The sequence below is a fragment of the Trachemys scripta genome, chromosome 2 (genome assembly GCF_013100865.1).
Source record: "Trachemys scripta elegans isolate TJP31775 chromosome 2, CAS_Tse_1.0, whole genome shotgun sequence".
Lineage (NCBI taxonomy): Eukaryota > Metazoa > Chordata > Testudines > Emydidae > Trachemys > Trachemys scripta.
This window is the reverse complement of record NC_048299.1, coordinates 96,111,169-96,130,925: the sequence shown is the minus strand read 5'-3', so window position 1 is coordinate 96,130,925 and position 19,757 is coordinate 96,111,169. Positions and strand designations below refer to the sequence as shown.

Genomic DNA, 19,757 nt, shown 5'->3' with positions numbered 1-19,757 from the left:
ACTAATGTATTTGTAAACTGAGAAGCTTTGAAAAATAGCAACTGCTATATTCCCAATTTGTACATTAATGTGCCTATAATTTGTAGCTCCTATAGTTGTAATTATCAAAAATGGTGGGCGCAATCCTGCCGCTGCTGAGGTCAATGAGGATTTTGTGGCTGATTTTAATGAGAGCAGAATCAGGCCCTATACATGTGATGTGTCCGTTAATTTTATGAAAAAAAGAGACAAAACAAAAAAAACCAAACTTTTGTATGGAGGATGTGGCATGAGGTAGGAGCAAAGAAGAGAGCTTCAATATTCAGAGTCAAAATATAAATTTAAACTTGAAACTGTAAAGGCACCAACCTTGGCCTTCAGCTTCAGAGTGTTTATGCTAGTTCACTAAATTATCTTTAGTCTCTGGACAGAGAGCCAAAGGTAGTGGAGCCAAGAATTTGGATATCAAAATTCCTCCCTCTCCATTGTTTAATAATTTCCCTTAACAGGATTCCTAGTTATTGATAATACTTGTAAAATAAATACGGTCTTAGCAGAGGTGACAGTGGCTCTCTTTTTAAACTAATCTACTAATTTTCTTATTCCTAGACTGCATGATTAACATTCTACTCAGTACTATACGAAATAGCTACAAACGCGTGGGTCTCTTAGCAAGTACCAAAACGATGTCTCGGTTTGGATTCGGAAGGTAGCTAAACATCAACTGGCTGGTGCATCTGATGAAGTGTCAGGAACTACAGACTCTGATTATATCTTTTAGGAGAAGAAAAACGTGCATAATTGTGAAAGAGAACCAGGCAAGAGCGAAGGGTCCATTTTTAACTCTCCATCAGTAGCGATTACAGCACATTCTAGCACCATAATTAAGAATTTAAGGCGCAAGCACTGATGTTGCCAAATCTAAGACAGACACTATCCTTAGTTTGTCTCCTTGCTCCTTAGGGATGAGAAAAATATAAACAGTTACATCTTAAGACCTATTACCTATTAATATTAATTTGCAGTGTTGATGATGAACAGCTGAGCTAAAGATTTGCTTGGTTTGGGTCCTAGCTACCCAAGAAAATCACCTCTTCCCTGTTAGCAAATGCACCAGAAATCAAACTTGGACATTTCTGCGGATACTCCTTAGGTATGTAAATCTGGCGGCTGAAGGTGGGTCATTCTCATCATAGATCCCCTGGCTCTGGAATTCACTTCTCAAGTGGCCTGCCAGAGGCTGACTCTGTTGGCCTTAAGGGCATGATGTAGGGGCTTTTTCAAATCTTTGCATGAGTGGGCAATGTTGAGTCTAGCTTATAGCTTAATGTCAGTGAGTACTGCGTTGCCAGCAATGATCAACAAGCATGTTCATTTTAAAAAAATACTGTTCAGTGCCCAGAAACCATGTAGTAGTTTAAAAATGTGGCCTCATTCTCAGTACAGATGCCAAGCATGCCACTGTACTAAGCCTTTTATCCTCTAAACACTTTCTGGATCTGCACTTTTTGTGTCTTCAGAGGTCAAGTTTGGAAATGGAGAGGCCCATCATGAATAAAGATGACTGATTCTTTTCTTCTAATTCATCTGTCACTACAGATAGGGATTTGTAGGAAAGAATCATCTGTTGCTTTCCTCTGAAGAAGATGATGAGAACAGCTTCTTATGTCATCTGTTATCGAGCTCTCTATTGTGCTGTTGGAAGCACCATTACAAATGAGGATCACCCCTTTAGTGTGCTATTCTCCAAGAGGTCTGCAATTGGGAGATGCTCCATATACTGCATCCACCGCCCAAGATAGTTTGAAATTAGAAATAGTATCTGCAGCTAATAATGCTTGGGTTCCTCTGCCTTCATGATCCAAACATACAGGGACAAAGAGAATATAATATACTAAAAGCAGCAGCTATTCAGTACCTCAGCTGCTTTTTAAACTGGTGCATTCTTGAACAGCATTTCTGAGATAGTTCCTGTCACAAGACAATTGCTCTGTCTACTAACATGTGGGAGGGCTAATGGTCACTGAAAAGAACCTTAGAAGCCCAATTAGCCTTACTCACTGACAACCTCTAACGCTGCTCAGGAAGGAGATAAACGTCTTTGTTCAAAACAGCCACAGTGCTGATATATTAGTCGCATCATCCCTAGTGAAAGGTTTAACGTAAAATGATGAGTTAACCATGTGCCATTATGTCCCATATTCTTCACAGAAATATGCGTATGATATGAATATGGCATAACTAAGATGTATTTTTTGCAAGATGGGTAGGTCATGTGAGATATCGATGGAAAGGTTATGATTTACTGAATATGATTATCCAATGTGTATGCATTTCTATATCTGAAGGTAGGTATATTAACTATTGTGACAGACCCAGACCAGTGGGGTACAGGAGTCTGGTAGAGGGCAAATATACTGGTCACTGGATGATTAGTTTTCTGTTCCCTGAGTGACCAGAGCAGGGGCTGCACTAAAGTAATCAGGAACCTGCTAGAACCAGTTAAGGCAGGCAGGCTAATTAGGACACCTGCGGCCAATTAAGAAGAAGCTGCTAGAATCAATTAAGGCAGGCTAATCAGGGCACCTGGGTTTTAAAAGGAGCTCACTTCAGTTTGTGGTATGAATGTGAGGAGTTAGCAGCAAGAGGCGCAAGGAGCTGAGAGGGAGAGGGTGTGCTGCTGGAGGATTGAGGAGCACAAGCGTTATCAGACACCAGGAGGAAGGTGCTGTGGTGAGAATAAGGAAGGTGTTTGGAGGCCATGGGGAAGTAGCCCAGGGAGTTGTAGCTGTCATGCAGCTGTTACAGGAGGCACTATAGACAGCTGCAGTCCACAGGGCCCTGGGCTGGAACCTGGAGTAGAGGGCGGGCCCGGGTTCCCCCCAAACCTCCCAATTGACCTGGACTGTGGGTTCTTTCAGAGGGGAAGGCCTATGGGCTGTTCCCCAACCCACATGGTGAATCTCTGAGGCAAGAAAATCTGCCAATAAGCGCAGGACCCACCAAGATAAAGGAGGAACTTTGTCACACTATGTAACAATTACAACTGTGTTTTCATCTGGAGAACACCCACCAGACAGTATGCAAACAGCCCGGATGGGCCATTTAGAGGGAAGTCTTTGAAGATGCTAATCTCCCTCCTTTCTGAGAAGTTTTCTGGGATGCTGCTTTGACACTGCAGGGTCAGCTGATCATGTAACCTTGTACTGGACACCCTCTTCGACTTCTAGTGTTTTTCCATTAAAAGGGGGTGGGAGTCAAACTGGGAAATAAAGGATTCCTGCCATATGCAAATCCTATCTAAGGCTGAGGAGTGAGTTAATCTTGGTTCTTCTCCAAAGCCTCCCTGCCCAAGAAGGAAGACTGATGAAAACTCCTAAAGAAACAAGAAACAAAGGAACTAAGTAGGGGCGGGGGAAGGGAGGGAGGTAGGGGCTGAGCCCAGGTGAGAAAGGTCTAGCCTGTGAAAGGCATACCTGAAGATTTAAGCTGCAAGCAGTGCAGTTTACCTTTGAGAAACTGCAAGCTGCATAAAACAATAATTAGGGAGAGAATTTGCTACTATTAACCAGTTAACTTAGTGTATTAAGTTTAGGTTGTGTGTTTTGTTTTATTTGCTCAGTAATCTGCTTTGATCTGTTTGCTATCCATTATAATCACTTAAAATCTACCTTGTTTTTTGTTTATTCTAAAATAAGTTTGTGTAATTCATAACTGAGGTGGGGGGGAAGCTGTGCATAACTTCCTCCACATTGAGAGAGGGGACGGATTTCATGAGCTTACGCTGTATAGACCTCTATGTAGCGCAAGACAATATAAATTTGGGATTGCATCCCAAAGGACGTGTACACTTGAGTGCTGGGCAATCCCCGAGCTGAGTCTTCCCACACAGAGCTGATCTCAGTGTCTGTGTATCTTTCTGCAGCTGGGTGTGTCCCTACCTGTGTGTGTGCTGGAGGAGGCTTGGGAGCCTGGCACAGCAGGACAGGGTGAGGGAGCCCAGGCTGCTGGAATGGGCAGGCTCAGTGGGACCCCAGTATATCAGGTGGCACCCCAAAGGGGGGGTGGTGGCAACCTGTCACAAACCACATGTAATTTCCCACATGGTATTGTGTCAAATGCTTTACTGACATCCACATAGACAAGGGGAATGCAATAGACCTAATCTAAGAAATCAACTCTCTTATCTAAGATATCAGCTTAGTCTGGCACGATCTACCTTTGGTAAATCCATGTTCCATTTATCTTCATGTCTTTAATTATTCTTTCCTTCAAATTTGTTTTAACGTGTTGCACACTACTGGGGTCAGGTAAATGTGTCTGTCTGCAGTTGCCTAGATCATCTCCCTCCATATCTTAAATATAGGCATTACATTTGCAATTCTCAAGTCACACAGTACCACTGCCAAATTAACACATTTATTATTTATTAAACTGTTTTTTTTAAAATTACTGAAGACATCCACTCTAGTTAATCCGCATTTAGACAGATTTAAAAAATACCTTCAGTACCAAATAAACCAGAAATTACCCCTTTGTAGCTTTTCCATCTTCTGTGACATTACATTTTAAGATGCAAGCTAATTATGGTTAAATACACTTGTAAAATTGTAAACAACGTTATTTTAAATGCACAATACATATAGAAGGTAATTTCTACAATCGCAATACTTTGTCCTTTTTATACTTTGTATTCCAAAATACCACAAAAGGTTAGACTACGTTTTGACTAATTATTAAATGTCCATTTTAAAATCAAATCTACTTGATTAATTCTTGTGAGCTGAGAATTAATGGGGGTTTTGTAGAAGGGGAATTGTACTGCTGCTTTGCATTGGTTTCATTCGTCTTTACCCCTAGTAAGTCAGACTACAGTGGAGAATGACTTGTTGAATTTCACCGCTTCATCATCACCAGTAAGAGTCACCATGGCAACAGTGAAAGACTATGCATTATAAAAATAATCAGCAAGCTAAACAAGATAATGCTTTAAGATAAAGTTGTTCAATAGTATGGCAAAGTGCCAGAAAGGGGGGAGAAGCAGCATTTTAACTCTGGCAATGAATCCAGAAGGAAATAAAAATGCTGATTGTATTAATTCCAAATGTATGTGAATTCAGTGCCAAGTACAAGTGCAAGAATGATAGCCTTAGAGACTGAAGTCCTGTGTGTAGCACAGGCAATGGCAGTGCATGCCTCCCCACCAATGTGTGTCAAACCTGACTCACAGGAACCACTTCTAGGTCTCTAGGGCACATTCTACTTTTGTCTCTATGGCTGCCAACCTGAGAGCTAATTAGTAGTAGTTATGGTATGGACACCTGCCTGCTTAGAAATGGATTGAGACCTAACTGTGGGCATCCAAGTTCGAAAACTTCATCTTAAGCTAATATGTAGCACTTGTTTTTCACGGTAGCTCTGGGATTATATTGCTAGCGCTATCAGGTGGTCTCATATTATTTGACTGGTGAACCCCTGCTGCTCACTCCCCTCCTCAACATTACTCCTGAGGGAATTCTGTGCCAGAACATTAAAAATTCTGCAAAATTCTGTAAATTTTATTTGTCAATCAATAAATGTGGAGGCTCCAGTATTGCAGTGGGGAGCAGAGGCCACTGGCTGCACGGAGGTGGGAGATTACCCTGCAGCAATCCCCTGGGACATGAACTTGGTGGTGAGGCTTCACCTGACCCTGACACTGCGCAAGGGTTGGGTGCCCCAGAAACACTGGGGGCTCTGCCCCTCCATGCCAGGCACACTAAGTGTGGAAAGGCAGGCTCAGCAGGGCAGGATTCAAGTGTGGAAGGGCTTAGTGGGGGGAGGGGCCGTATGGGTACGCAGGCAGGGATCTTGATGCACAGGGGTTGGGCAGATGGGAGATGGTTCTGACTGGCCCCAGTGGGTCTGACCTGGCAGCATCTGGGGTATCCTCAGCCCTGTCCTCCCACAGTGATTTACTCTCTGCTGGCTGTTCCGGGTGCCCGAAATGACATGCTTTGCTTTTCTGTTACAAAGTCATTTTTCTGCATGGAAGCAAAGAAATCTGCAGCGGACATGAATTCTGTGTGCATGCAGTGGCACAGAATTCCCCCAGGAGTACAACATGCACACACACATCTCTGCTATGACACCAATGATAGCACCCATCATAGTGTTCTTCTTGTCTCTCCAGGGGATCTCTGCTGGTAGGTAATGATTAGCACGATTCCTGTAGCACTGGCAGGACATAGAGTCAGAAAGGGAGCTACTTCTTGCAATATCCATCCATCTTGAATTATTTTTGCAGCAACATCTGTTTTAGCACAGTTAACTAACCAGTGTGATCTATTCCTTTACTTGAGAGACCTTATCCAAGATCTAGCAACAACACAGATGTACAGTAGCTTCATTTCAATGTGAACTGTGCTCAGCACCTCTGGTAATATGCCACTGATTTAGGAACCTATATATCGATTTATGAGTCTAACTTTGGGGACCTAGGTTGGGGTTTTGGCTTCAGTCATCCAGCACCAAGATTTTGACATTGCTGTATCTAAAGTGCAACTAAACTGTGTGGGTGAAATCATAATAAATCTGAATAGATGTAGCTGAAGGCTACCTAGCAACCACAGAGGCGGTTACTGTTCAGTTACTTCACAAGACATGTTCTTTGCAGCCATTTCAGTGTGAGAGGGTGGGAGCTGACTATATTCCAACTGCCTTTCCCTTTAGCACAGCAGGATTTAAATCTGCGACTTTCAAAGGGCCATTGTCATTGTCCTCCTATCCAATTTAGTGCCTAAGGAAATTTACACTAAGAATTGAAGTACATCTTCCAGTTCTGGAACCAAAGGGCGGTCTTATTTCATACCTCTAATTTTTCATGTACTTTCCCCCCACACTTCACACTAGAAAAGCCTTTGGTATGCAAATTTTGGATGGTTTGGGAATTCTCTCAAACTAAAACCCCCCAGTGTGCAAACTATCAACTTGTGTTGTTCATGTATCATTTATTAATATCACGTGTGTGAGTCCAAAGTCATATTGTCTACAATACGGTCAGATTGGCAGTGACCTTGGGGACTTTTCACCTTCCTCTGCAGTGTGTGGGTGCGGGTCCCTTACCAGGATTATTTGGGTATCTCTCACTTAATTATTTCCATGCCACTGCAGGAGCCTCGGGCATTGGTGCACCTCAGCCCCTCCTATTCTTTGTCTGTGGTACACAACAGTCTAGTTTCCCATGGGCTGTAATACTGTGGTCTAACTGTAGTTGTTGGGCTTAGTCAGTGGCAGATTAGCCACTGGGCCAACAAGGCCCACGCCCAGGGGCCCAGGCCAATTGGGGCACCCCCGCACCTCAATGCACTCTTCCCCCACCCGCCCACCTGGTGGTCCTGCTGGGGAGCGGGGTTGGGGCACGGGGGCTTGCCCCACTCTGCCCACCCACCTGATGCTCTTGCCGGGGAGCGGGGGAAGCCCCCGTGCCCTGCTCCCGCTCCCCAGAAGGAGCCCTGGGTGGGTGGGGGGACAGGGAGGACTGCAGGTGGAAAGGGTAGGAAGGGCCCCCACTTGCTCTGGCCCAGGCCCCCACAAACCCCTAATTCACCTCTAGGCTTAGTATGTGGGTGCTGGGTGGTGTTTGTGGCTTGTGATATACAGGAATTCAGACAATGATCTGATGGTCCCTTCTGGCCTTAAACTCTATGACTCTATCTTTTCTTGGAGTTAAACAGCCAACTTCTTTAGACCAGCAGAGATCCTGTACAAGGACTAAGTTGTTCTTAATTAACATTGACGGGGGAGGAGGAGTGTCACTGCACCCACCTCCCTCACCTCACTTCACGTCTTTGACAGTGAAACTACACTAGTTTCCCTGTATGAACGGGACCCGAGAGAGGGTACCTGTTCTGCACCACAGTGGAGTGAAGTATAAGTCAGGAATCACTCAACGACCTTTCACTCCTGTCACTTTGACACTACATTCTACTCACTGTGGAGTTTCACTCCACTATAATTGGTAGGGCTTCACTTTGTTTCTCCCCTTTGTATGTAGCAGTTATTTATCAGAGAAGTGTCAAGTGAGTTTAACCGCCCCCTCTACTCTCACTGAGCAATGGAAGAAAAATGAGGAGAAATCTCTGGCTCCCAACCTTGATGCTGCTGCTCCCCGCTGAGAATGAGGCCAGGCCCCCTTTCATTCCAGCTTCCAAATGAATGTGTTAAGAAAAGCCCTGCCGTTACTCCTGAGTGGACAATGAGGGTCTCTTGCCAGGTAGTCCTTCTTCAGCTATGACAAAACTCCACATGTAGTGAACTTTCTTTGTAGGAAAAAATTCCTTTAGTTATAGAAGTCCAACTGCACTAGTTTATTTTCAATAAGTTAAACTGGGGCTGGCGGAAGGATTCCATATGCCCTTCACAAAAGGACCCTTTTATTTAAAAAGCATAGGAAGGTGATTTTGTAAGTACACTAGATTGAAATGGGGGCATGAGGCATAATCTTCAGGCACCAGTTGATTGGATGATTTCAGAGAAGATGAGCAACAGGATAAGAGAACTTATGAGGAACAATTAATAAAACTAATGGCTTTATGCTCCCTTCTTACATGGTACAAGGTGAAGGAGATGGGCTGAAATGTTACAAAAAGTTGGCTGTATGGAGGGCATGTGTCATTATATGGTCGTCACTCTACCATGAAGCTGCCAACATCCCATTGGCTGGACTGGGGATCCACAATGTTGGAGGGTGTGACGCATGGCCAGAAAGGCTGCAAAATAAATGATTCAAATTCAAACCTTAAAGACAGGTGGGGAAATAACCTTTGTGTTTTTGTGTATTTACATATGTATGGGTAGTGGTTAACAATGTAATCAATGGTCCCTGTCTATGCTGTATTCTGATAATTCAAAGATTAAAAGAACATCCTAGCATTTAAATGAAGTGTAAACACGGGATATCTCTGTATTCATCTCTCTTTGAAATGTATAGCAAATCATCGGTGAATGGTTTCAAAGTAGCAGCCGTGTTAGTCTGTATCGTGGAGGAGCAGGCAATTGTCATATGATAATTCGTATAGCTAAGTACCGGTGATAGACTGCCGTATGTTAATCTGTGTGAATAATTAGCGACAATGCTTAGTAAATAAGGGCCTATTGTTCCCTGAGGGGCTCCAACTTGTCAAAGGAGACCTGAAATTGTATAAAAGATCCTTGGGACCTGATCCTTTTTGATCTCAGATCTGCTTAAACTTCACCAGGGGATGTTTGAGTTGCAAGATAAGATCCCAGGTAAGCTGGTACACCCGGGATATGATATTGGACGTTGGACTATAACCTATGAACTAAATTCTAAAAGAACTCTTTGCAACTACAAAGCTCACCATCTCTGCTATGAATCTGAACCTCAAGAATTGAACTCATGTCTGTATGTATATTGATCTTTTAACCATACTCTCTCCCTTTTCTTTTTTAATACATTTTAGTTTAGTTAATAAGAATTGGCTATATGCGTGTATTTGGGTAAGCTCTGGAATATTCAATAACCTGGGAGGTAATGTGTCCGATCCTTTGGGATTGGTAGAACCTTTTCTTTTATATGATGAAATAAGATTTTCAGAAATCTTCATCATATTTGACTTGGATACCTGGATGGAGGTCTGAGGCTGGGTTACTTCAAGGGAATGGTGTTGTTTGGATTTCTGAATAACCAGCAAGGTATAATAGAAGCTGTTTAGTGCTAGCTTGGTACATCTAAATATTGAATTATCCACCAGCTTTGGGGTTTGTCTGCCCCATTCTTTGCAGTTCACCCTAATTGGATAACCTCAGCTGACCCCCCGTTGGGACCCCGGTCACAGAGGGTGAAGGGTGGGACATCCTCCCTCCTCCCTAGCCCCTGGGGAAATCTGTTCAGAAGTTAATATAGCCTCATAAAACTCCCCTTCCTTGACAGAAGAAAAATTCAAAGTAAACTCAGCAAAGATCCTTAGAATTTCCCAGTCCCCACAGACTTTTTCTGCAAGGAGCCACGACGTGAGCCTATGGTTTTTTGAAGCTGGTATACTTACCAGGCCCTGGCACTAAGACTGACAGATGGATAAAGCCACAAACCAATTGATCAAGAGAGATAATTAGGTATAAAAACACCAGGGACCTGATTCTGATCTCACCTACACTGGCTTGACCGCAATGTAACTCCCATAACTTGAAAAGCCTAACTCGTGATTTACACTGGTGTAAGTGAAATCAGCATTAGGTTTGCAGCTCTGGGCAGACGTCACTGTAGGCCTGGATTGCGTAACTCTGAAGGGAATGGAATGAACCAATTTGTTACATATTTTATCTGAAGCCTGGGGAGCTGAAAGATAAACCACTTATTCTAAAGTCAGGCGCACTGTGTACTTTCAAAGGCTGTTGGTAACAGCCAGTCAGAGAGCAGGATGCACCTGCTAGGATCAGCAAATTGTTTTGGTTTCCCAGCATTTTCAACCTGAGATGAATGTGGTGCTGGCTAATGGGATTTCTCATTCAAAATGGCCTAGGGAAAGCAGACACTGCAAGGGTGGAAAAGAAATTTGCAGTTTATAAACATATTTGCTCTTAAAATTAGATACTCTTTGGATGGGGCTACACAATAGAATGTATTCATTTATCAGCACAAACCAGTGCTGCGAACAACCTGTTTGTCAATACTTGCATGTAAAATAACCAGTACTCCAAGGAAAGTGGGACCATAGCAGCTAGTTTTAGGCACATGATTTAAACACCACAAGATTTATGCAAAACAGAACATGAATCGCAATGTTTTAAGAACTGCTATAATGCCATTGAAATTTAACATCCATCTGCAGTGTTATAAGGCCAAAGACTCACTTTGCTGGTATATAAGAATCAGAAAGCAAAACAGACTATAAACCAGCATGAAACAGACCAGTGAAGCTTCATTATCTAAAGTGATTAAAATGCAAAAAAAAAACCCAAAACAAAACAAAAAAAAACCAAACAAACAAACAGCACAAATATACATACAAAATGTGTATTGTATAGACTGTATATGCTGGATGCAATGAAGGGTGGATTCTTTCTCATCTGAACTGATAATATAAGGATGCTAGAGGGAAAGACAGACATAAATATGTACTCCTGCCCACCATAGGGCACATCCATCAATATTTCTCCACACCTTACTCATGATTTTAAAGCCAATGATAAATCCCTTTCTTTTTCCTTCTGATTTTGCATCCCTCATTGTAGTCACCTTTGTAAAATTCATCCAGGATAGATTTTTCCATTTAGTTTTAAATGCTCAACTGCTTCTCCTCGCAGTCAGTCCACACCTTACCTGAATCTAAATGCCAGGGGTCAGTGGCCGCAGACATTGGTGGGATGGTCAGTGGAGAGGCTCCGCAGTTGGATTCCACTAGTTCCCCTTGAACGTGGACGTGAGAGGAGGTGTTGGTAGGTCTCAGGGCTGCCTTTAGTGGGGCAATCTGGTTGAACTGCACTCTAGATAGGCAGCCAGTGAATCCTGGTGTATTGTATTGATAGATATCTTGGTCGATCTTCCCAGTTTCTAAGAAAGAGAGAGAATAGACTTGTCAGTGCAATTGACCGGGTTGGAAACAGTGCAGCTCAACAGCTGTGGTTTTAAACACCCACTCTCAGGAAAGCCCTCACATTTCAGACCTTGCAGGTTTCTCTACACTGCAGTACTGATTAAAGTGGGAATCTTCAGGCTTTGACATCACTTGGCGACACAACTGTTCTAACATTAAAATGAGAAAGGTGAGTGGGAGGGATCAACACAAGGTGCAAAAAACTCTTCTCCAAATAAGAAATGAAAACAAAGGAGTAGCTCTGAGGACTCTTCCAGTCAGTTTCTCTTTTCACTCGTGTGAAACTGCTGCTGTGACTGTTTCCTTTCATTTATTCTGGCCTGTCTCTCTTCAGTTCCCCCTTTGACAGCCCCCCACAGACATCATCGTTACCCATTTGTATTTGCCATTAACTGTCATTGCTTTCTGTGCTTCTCTCCCCATTTGCTTTTTAGAAAGATCAAGAGCTCCCTTGGTCTAAGGTGGGAAATATCCTCTCTAGTTCCTCCCTGTCATTAGAAATTCTGAAGAAACTGCATGAATGCATCTGCCAGGAAACAGCAAATTCTCCATACTATTGTTAAAGACTCAAAGAAAGCTATATGTTCTCACACACTCACTCTTGTACCAGAGTTTACATCCACCAAAGGCATTTTGGAAGTCAGACATATTACATCTTGCTGCTGTGGATTAATATTCAAGATGTTAAGCTGAATTTGGGCACAGATTGTAGCGCTCCATTAGGTCCTCTTGACCTTCCTACTTCCAAAAGATTTGGTAAAAAACCCTAAAACAATACCTACAAAACATTTAGCACATGCCCTTCATTTCTGGCAGAACATGCTGTTTAGGTGAGAGTGACTTTTCACAGTACATAAGCACTGTAGTAACAATATTGGTATTCTGTATCAGTAGTATTAGAGAGTAGATTAACATTACAAGCCATTACTACAACTCCAAACATTCCATTTTCATTGCAGAGAAGAATTCAATTTCATTTTCTTCTTGATCATGCAGAGTAAATAAAAATGCAACATGACAGAATTGATGCATTAATCTGGAGCCATTGAAAGAGTGGTCATATGCGCATTTCAGCTTCAATTTATTTTTTCCGGGGTCTCATTGCCTAGGTCAGCAGTGACTAGGGTTGAAATTCTGGCCTGAGTGAAGTCAGTGGCAAAACTCCCATTGACTTCAGTGGTGTAGGATTTTATTTGTAGGGATGGAGAAAAGGAAACACCTCAGGCTGTTCAACAGCGACCATTTCAGACAATTAAAGAACAGTGTTAACATGCTCAATAAAGGAGCTGGTTAGAGATAGCATAAGACAGTATATATATAAAGCAGGCAAGAAAACTAAAATAAAACAACAATAACAACAAAAAATAGGGCTCATATTCAGTTCTCCCAGCTGTGTGAAACATTTGCAACAAAACCCAAACCACATGAAACATCTGGGTCTGAGCTGTGCTACTCACTCCAATTTTAGAACAGCACAACCAGGGCCGGCTCCAGGGTTTTGGCCGCCCCAAGCAGCCAAAAAAAAAAAAAAAAAAGCAATTCGGTGGAAGGTCCTTTGCTCCGAGCCGGAGTGAGGGACCATCTGCCGAATTGCCGCTGAATAGCTGGACCTGCCGCCCCTCTCCGGAGTGGCTACCCCACACCTGCTTGCCAAGCTGGTGCCTGGAGCCGGCCTTGAGCACAACCAGGCTCTGATCCCTGACTGGACCCTGTAGGTGCTACTGTAATACAAACAATAAATATTAATGCTACCTCTAATATTCATAATGATGTTGCATCAAAGTGAGTGTGATTTACAGTTTCTCTTGGTTTCAGTGTTATATCTAGGGAGAATATGGCAGTTTCAGTTTGAGATTCTGAGCGCAGATGGAGTGGGGTTGGAATGACTGAAGAGAGAATATGGACCAAAACTGAACAGCCTGGTGAACCAACTGCATTTTGCACAGACCTAGTTTATACCTGTGTCTCTTTGATTTGGAATGATAAATAACAACAACGAGCATTGTATATTTATATTGGTGTAGCCCTTAAAGGCCCAACAACATTGGGATGCAAACACAAAGGCAGACAGAGTACTTGTCCTGAACAATTTATAATCCAAGAAGGGTGGGCACAGAGATATGATGGCATATTCGCATTAGAGTCTTATATCCATTGGTACATGAACTGATTGGCCTTATGCTTCCCATTTTACCTTTTCCAACCCACCTGAGAGGTCCCTTCTTTCTCTGCCAATTCAAATCTAGCCTTCATTGGCAATACAGCTATTTTTCATGAGCAGTCACTGTACAGTGACTGTCATCTGAAACAAAATGGACATATGCTTAGAAGCAGGTTAAGGACTAGATTAAGTCAATTACAATAATTATATTAGTGACCTGGTTCTTCCAGCCAACCCTCCTAGAAGCAAAATGCAAATGCAAGACCTCACCGAACCATTTGCAGCATTATGTTTTTCAGTAATTTTGTTTTAAATAAAAAAATACATATTTTGTATGTAGCACCTAGAAGCTATCCCAAAGACAATGTTAGTGAATTTAAATTTATTACCTGTAAGCCCTATCACTCTTTCAAATAGACAAGATTCATACCTTCCCTGAATATTAAAGTGTCCCTCACTATAATACAATACTTCTTGAAATAGAACAGTTTACAGAATACACGTAATTTATTATTGGAAATCCTTGTTTCTTTAGAAAAAGGAATCAAGTTATATTGCAACCACTCCTCTACTTAAATTCTGTAACCATGATGTAATGAACAGTTTAAGAAATGCATCTTGTTCATATTTATATGGCTCCTGGAGAACTTAATCCAGTAACACCAATAACATAATCTCAAATGAAATCTTAAATGAAATGATGCTGCTAAAAAGCTACTAAAATGATGAAGCAAATACATTTGTGCTGCATTAGCAGAGTCAGTGACAGATACTGGCTCCAGTGAGCACTTAAAAATAATAAAACACTTTGCCAAAGACCTGCATTTTTGTTAAAAAAAAATTCCACAAATAACACAATGGTGCAAGATGTCTCGTAAATTTGTAATCGTCTCACATCACATCCACATTATAAGAAGAATGATCAAACAAGCCTTTTTGTCCTATAACTATGCACAAGTTTTTCCTTTGGATGTCCTACGGGGCTCTCTGTACTGATGTTCTCTGATGTTAGGCTATTGTATTTGTCTTCCATCTCTATTAGAGTCTGTTATATAAATACATTCCTTTACGAGTGTAACCATTATAAAATGAACTACGTTATCACTGCCATGACTAGATCCATTTCTCCCCCAGAACAAAAGAGAAAAACTAGGACACAGATTTGCATTATTTTTTAAAAAGAAAAGAAATGCACAAGGCAACTGTATTCCCTTTTAAAAAAAATTTCAGCTGTTAAACTAGTACAAAGTCATACCAATTAATGTTACTAATTTTATCACTTTAGGGCCGGATTCTGCAGCCCTTACTCACATTGGGAAGCACCTTACTACATAAGAAATCAGTTATTTCAAGGAGACTGCTTATGGAACGAGGTACAGATACTAATCGGTGAGTTAAGTTTGATAATCAGGACCTACATATCCCTGTGTGCCCGACCCTGCAGTCCATACCCTGTGAAACCAATGGGAGTTTGGGCCTATCTTATGTATTAAGGGTGGAATTTTCAGAGGCCCCTAAGTGATTTAGGTACAAAAGTCAATGGGAATTCAATGGGACTTCTGTGCCTAAGTCACTTAGGGAGCTGCTGAAAAATCACATCCTAAAGGCATTTTTTGCTTCATCTGGCTAAGGCTATTTATTTATTTTCCTGTCATGTTTCCCTTCATATCCCTGAAGCAAGATGCCAGCAAGAACCTTTTCACCTAGAAATCTGCAGATCTGGGATTGAGACCACAATTGCACAGCAGCTGGCCCAGACTGTAGCACAATGCATGAATCCATTACAGTGCAAAAACCTATCACACTCAACCATTCACAAGAAATCTACACGGCTAGCTCCCTAGATTAAGGAATCAAAATGAAAAACAATTTAAAATCCCATAGATGGAGAGCCTTGTGGACTTCATTACACTTAGTAATTTTTGTATAGAGTGTCTCCCCTGTAATTAAAATGAGCAAAAATTAGTAATTCTTTTTTAAATAAAAAATATCAGCAAAATAGTAGAATTTAACCCTCAATAATTGCTTTGGTTTTTACAATAATACTTGTATGCAGCTGTCATAGAAATATGACAAGAGTGAAAATGGTACTGTTTCTATACTGATCGAGTATCAGAGGGGTAGCTGTGTTAGTCTGGATCTCTAAAAAGCAACGAAGAGTCCTGTGGCACCTTATAGACTAATAGATGTATTGGAGCATGTGTCTGACGAAGTGGGTATTCACCTACGAAAGCTTATGCTCCAATACATCTGTTAATCTGTAAGGTGCCACAAGACTCTTTGTTGCTTTATACTGACCGAGGGTTCTGCTGTAAATTCAGAGGCTCTTCCCATCTAAGTGAATGAGGGATGAGTTTGCTTAATCTGTCTGGGCATTACAATGAGAGAAAACACCTTTAGCCCAAGTATTTTTGAAATAAGTTTTGCACTCTTTATTGTAGAGACCTTTCAATGAGAGATGAGGAAGGCTTGAAACAACCAGAATGGGTAAAAAATAAAAACAAAAAAGCCCTGAATCCATTTTGTTTTTGCCATTTCAGCGGATCATCTGTTGCAATTCAAACATCAGAATTCCTTTTGGAGGATTAACAATTTAGATAGAAAAGCCACTGTAAGGCAGTCATTAGGAAAAATTTCAGAATTATTTGACTAATTAAAATAAAATAATAAGATATACCCTCTGAGTGTGAGGTTAACTCCTTCTATACATTCCACTACAGTGAGCAACAAACATGCTTTTCTAAAAGGAAGTTAGGTCATACATATAGGATAGCCAACTTTGTAATTGCACAAAACTGAACACCCTTGCCCTGCCCCCTGCCCTGAGGCCCCACCCCCTCATTCACTCCAGCCGCCCTCCCTCCGTCAATCGCTCTCCCCGACCCTCACTCACTTTCACTGGGCTGAGGGAGGGGGTTGGGGTGCGGCAGGAGGTGAGGGCTCTGGCTGGGGGTGAGGGCTCCAGGATGGGATCAGAAATGAGGGGTTCAGGGTGCGGGAGGGGGCTCCGGGCTGAGGCAGGGGATTGGGGTGCAGGAGGGGGTGAGGGCTTTGGCTGGGGGTGTGGGCTCTGAGGTGGGGCTGGGGATGAGGGGTTTGGGGTGCAGGAGGGGGTGAGGGGCTGCGGTAGGGGGTTAGGGTGTGGGAAGGGGAGCAGGATGCGGGCTCTGGGAGGAAGTTAGGGTAATGGGGAGGGTTGAGGTGGGGGTCTGGGAGGGGGTTCCGACCTGGGTCAGGGGGGTCAGGGTACGGGCTCCGGCTGAGCAGCGCTTACCTCAGGTGGCTCCCGGTCGGCGGCACAGCAGGGCTTAAGGCAGGCTCCCAGGCGGAGGCACGTGGAGGCGGCTCTGCGGGATGCTCACTGCCCGCGCCTGCAAGCGCCGCCCCCTTAGCTCCCACTGGCTGCAGTTCTTGGCCAATGGGAGCTGCGGCGCTGGCGCTGGGGCAGCATGCAGAGCTTCCTGATCGCCCCTGTGCCTTGGAGCCGGACATGCTGGCCGCTTCCGGGAGCAGCGCACTTTTAACAGCCCGGTCAGCGGTGCTGACTGGAGCTGTCAGGGTCCCTTTTCGACCGGGCGTTCTGGTTGAAAACCGGACGCCTGGCAACCCTAACTTGTGAGAGTGAAGGCTTGTCTACACCAGCCTAGACCTTAGTCTGCACCAACTGGCCTGTGTGGATCTTGCTGGAGTGCATTAACAATCCCCCCCAGTGAGCATTAATGGAGCCCTTTTCAAACAGTAATACATGATGCACATGAGGAAATTTTTAAAGTGCGCCAGCAGGGTCCACACGAGACAGTTACTGCGCCATACACTGACGTGCATTAGAATTCACACCCCAGCTGGGGCAGACTAAGGCATCATATAGACAAGCCCTGAGTTGGAATTCACCAGTCTAACATAAGACTAAAAACAACACACAGTATAGGATAAAGAAATTGTGTCTGGGGACCACAAAGGCACAAACAGACAGCACCATCATAACAGTGGCTGCAGTCAAGCTATTTAGATGGCAAGCTCTCTGGGGCAGGGACTGTCTATTTTGTGCTGTGTTTGTACAGTGCCTAACACAATGGGATCCTGGTCCATGACTGAGACTCCTAGACCTCCCGCAATATAAATAAAATAATAGCAATAACTGTTGGGTTCAGGTTACTGTCAGTGCACATTTGTTAGAGCACCAGGTGAAAACAGATGCACTGACATTAGTATATGTCACCTGTCTGCAGTAACTGAGTAACTTATCACACTTTAACTCCCTTAATTTTTACATTTATTTGCAGTATTTAAACTTTATAGGTGTTTGTAATGTCAATGGAAGAAACCACAGAAAAACCACACACATTTGGCTTCTGCAGACTTGTGCAGGTCTCTGTGAGGCTAAGTCATATCCTTTTAATAGTAATACTTCCTTCATGTATGGAACTCTCCATTCAAGGATCCTCAAACGCTTTATAAATATTTATCAATTAAGCCTCAGTGTCACAGAGCAATATGTATTTATCCTATTCTATAGATGGGGAAAATGAGGCACAGAGATTAAGGCCAACAATTCATAAATGGCCACTCCTTTGGGTGCCTCAGTTTTTGAGTGCCCAACCTGAGCCACTATAAACATCATACAGCTTCCACTGAAAAAAAATATGGCAGATGCTCGAACACCTTTGGAAAAAATTAGATGTCAGGTGTCTCAAGTTAGAACCCAAAGTCTGTTGTCCCTCTTGAAGGTTTGGCTCCTTCTGACTTGCTCAACCTCACATAGTGGGCTGTAGCACAGCCAGGAATAGAACCTAACTCCAAGACTTGTGCCTTAGTCACAAGACTATCCTTTTGGCTTATTTGCCACTCTGACTATTTTCTATACACAAAAAGCATAGGGATATTATTGTGAAATGTAATACCTGCTCTGATCTTCTGCACAGCATTCCAAGTTGCACTCCCCTTGAGTACAATCTGCTAAAGAGGGTCATGGTGGTTTCCACCGATTATGTTCCAGTAATAAAGAAATACAATAGAACTCTTGAAGTACATAGGACGTGTAGACGTATAACAAATGAGTGCACAATAGGATGCATACCACTTACCCATCTTAGGGTTTTGTATTGGTGCCCAATATTATATTATCTGAGCAGTTCTAAGGGCAAATATATTGGCAAAGCAAGATCCTTAGTGGACTTGATGGAGTCTTTCGTACTTTTTTCTTTGGGAATAGGAAACTCCGCTTGGGGTAGTTTTTTAGGAGTAAGAGAGGAGAGGAAGAAGTGGTTGTTGTAAATAATCATTCTGGTTATGGTGGAAACATTTTTTATCATGGAAGTAGGTCTTACAGCATGACCATAAGTTTACTGAAATGTCTTATAACATGTATTCATTTAACTTCACGAATGCTATCTCCTACAAAAAGAAAACAAGAGGGCATTCAAGCTTTGTTTTAACTGTGCTAAAGAATAATCCAGCTGCTTGATTAGATCATGATGGTTTATATTTAAATAGGCAAAAACAAACTCAGATGTAGAAAAGTGGTACACCTCTACCCTGATATAACATGACCCGATATAACACAAATTCAGATATAACGCGGTAAAGCAGTGCTCCGGGGGGTGGGACTGCGCACTCTGGCGGATCAAAGCAAGTTCGACAACGTGGTTTCACTTATAACGCAATACGATTTTTTGGCTCCCGAGGACAGCGTTATATTGGGGTAGAGGTGTAGTTTAGTTATTCTGGAAATATGACAGTCATACAAATAGCGAGGAAAGTTTGGTTTGCCACAGAATGATATTTCCAGCTCTGAAGTGCTGGATTACTATTTTATTTCATTTAAAATTACGCATCCACTTATTGGATAGACAAAAGGTATATTAAATTGAACCTAAATTACCTCTATATAATATTACAACATTATTGTAATACAACAATATTATATATAGGTGAATTCATTGATTCAATGAAATGAACGACTAATGCTTTCAGGTCAACCTTAATAATAAATTTTCTCTCTTTGGAAGCATTCTCTTATC

General features: G+C 42.5%; 1 protein-coding gene across 1 annotated transcript in view; it reads right to left on the bottom strand.

Moving 5' to 3' along the window:
* CNTNAP2 (contactin associated protein 2) overlaps positions 1-19,757 on the bottom strand; it is a 1,628,923-nt gene that overhangs the window by 14,020 nt on the left and 1,595,146 nt on the right. The window contains exon 22 of the mRNA XM_034761282.1: positions 11,303-11,533. Coding sequence (XP_034617173.1) covers positions 11,303-11,533 — 231 coding nt within the window. The remainder of the gene's footprint in view (positions 1-11,302; positions 11,534-19,757) is intronic.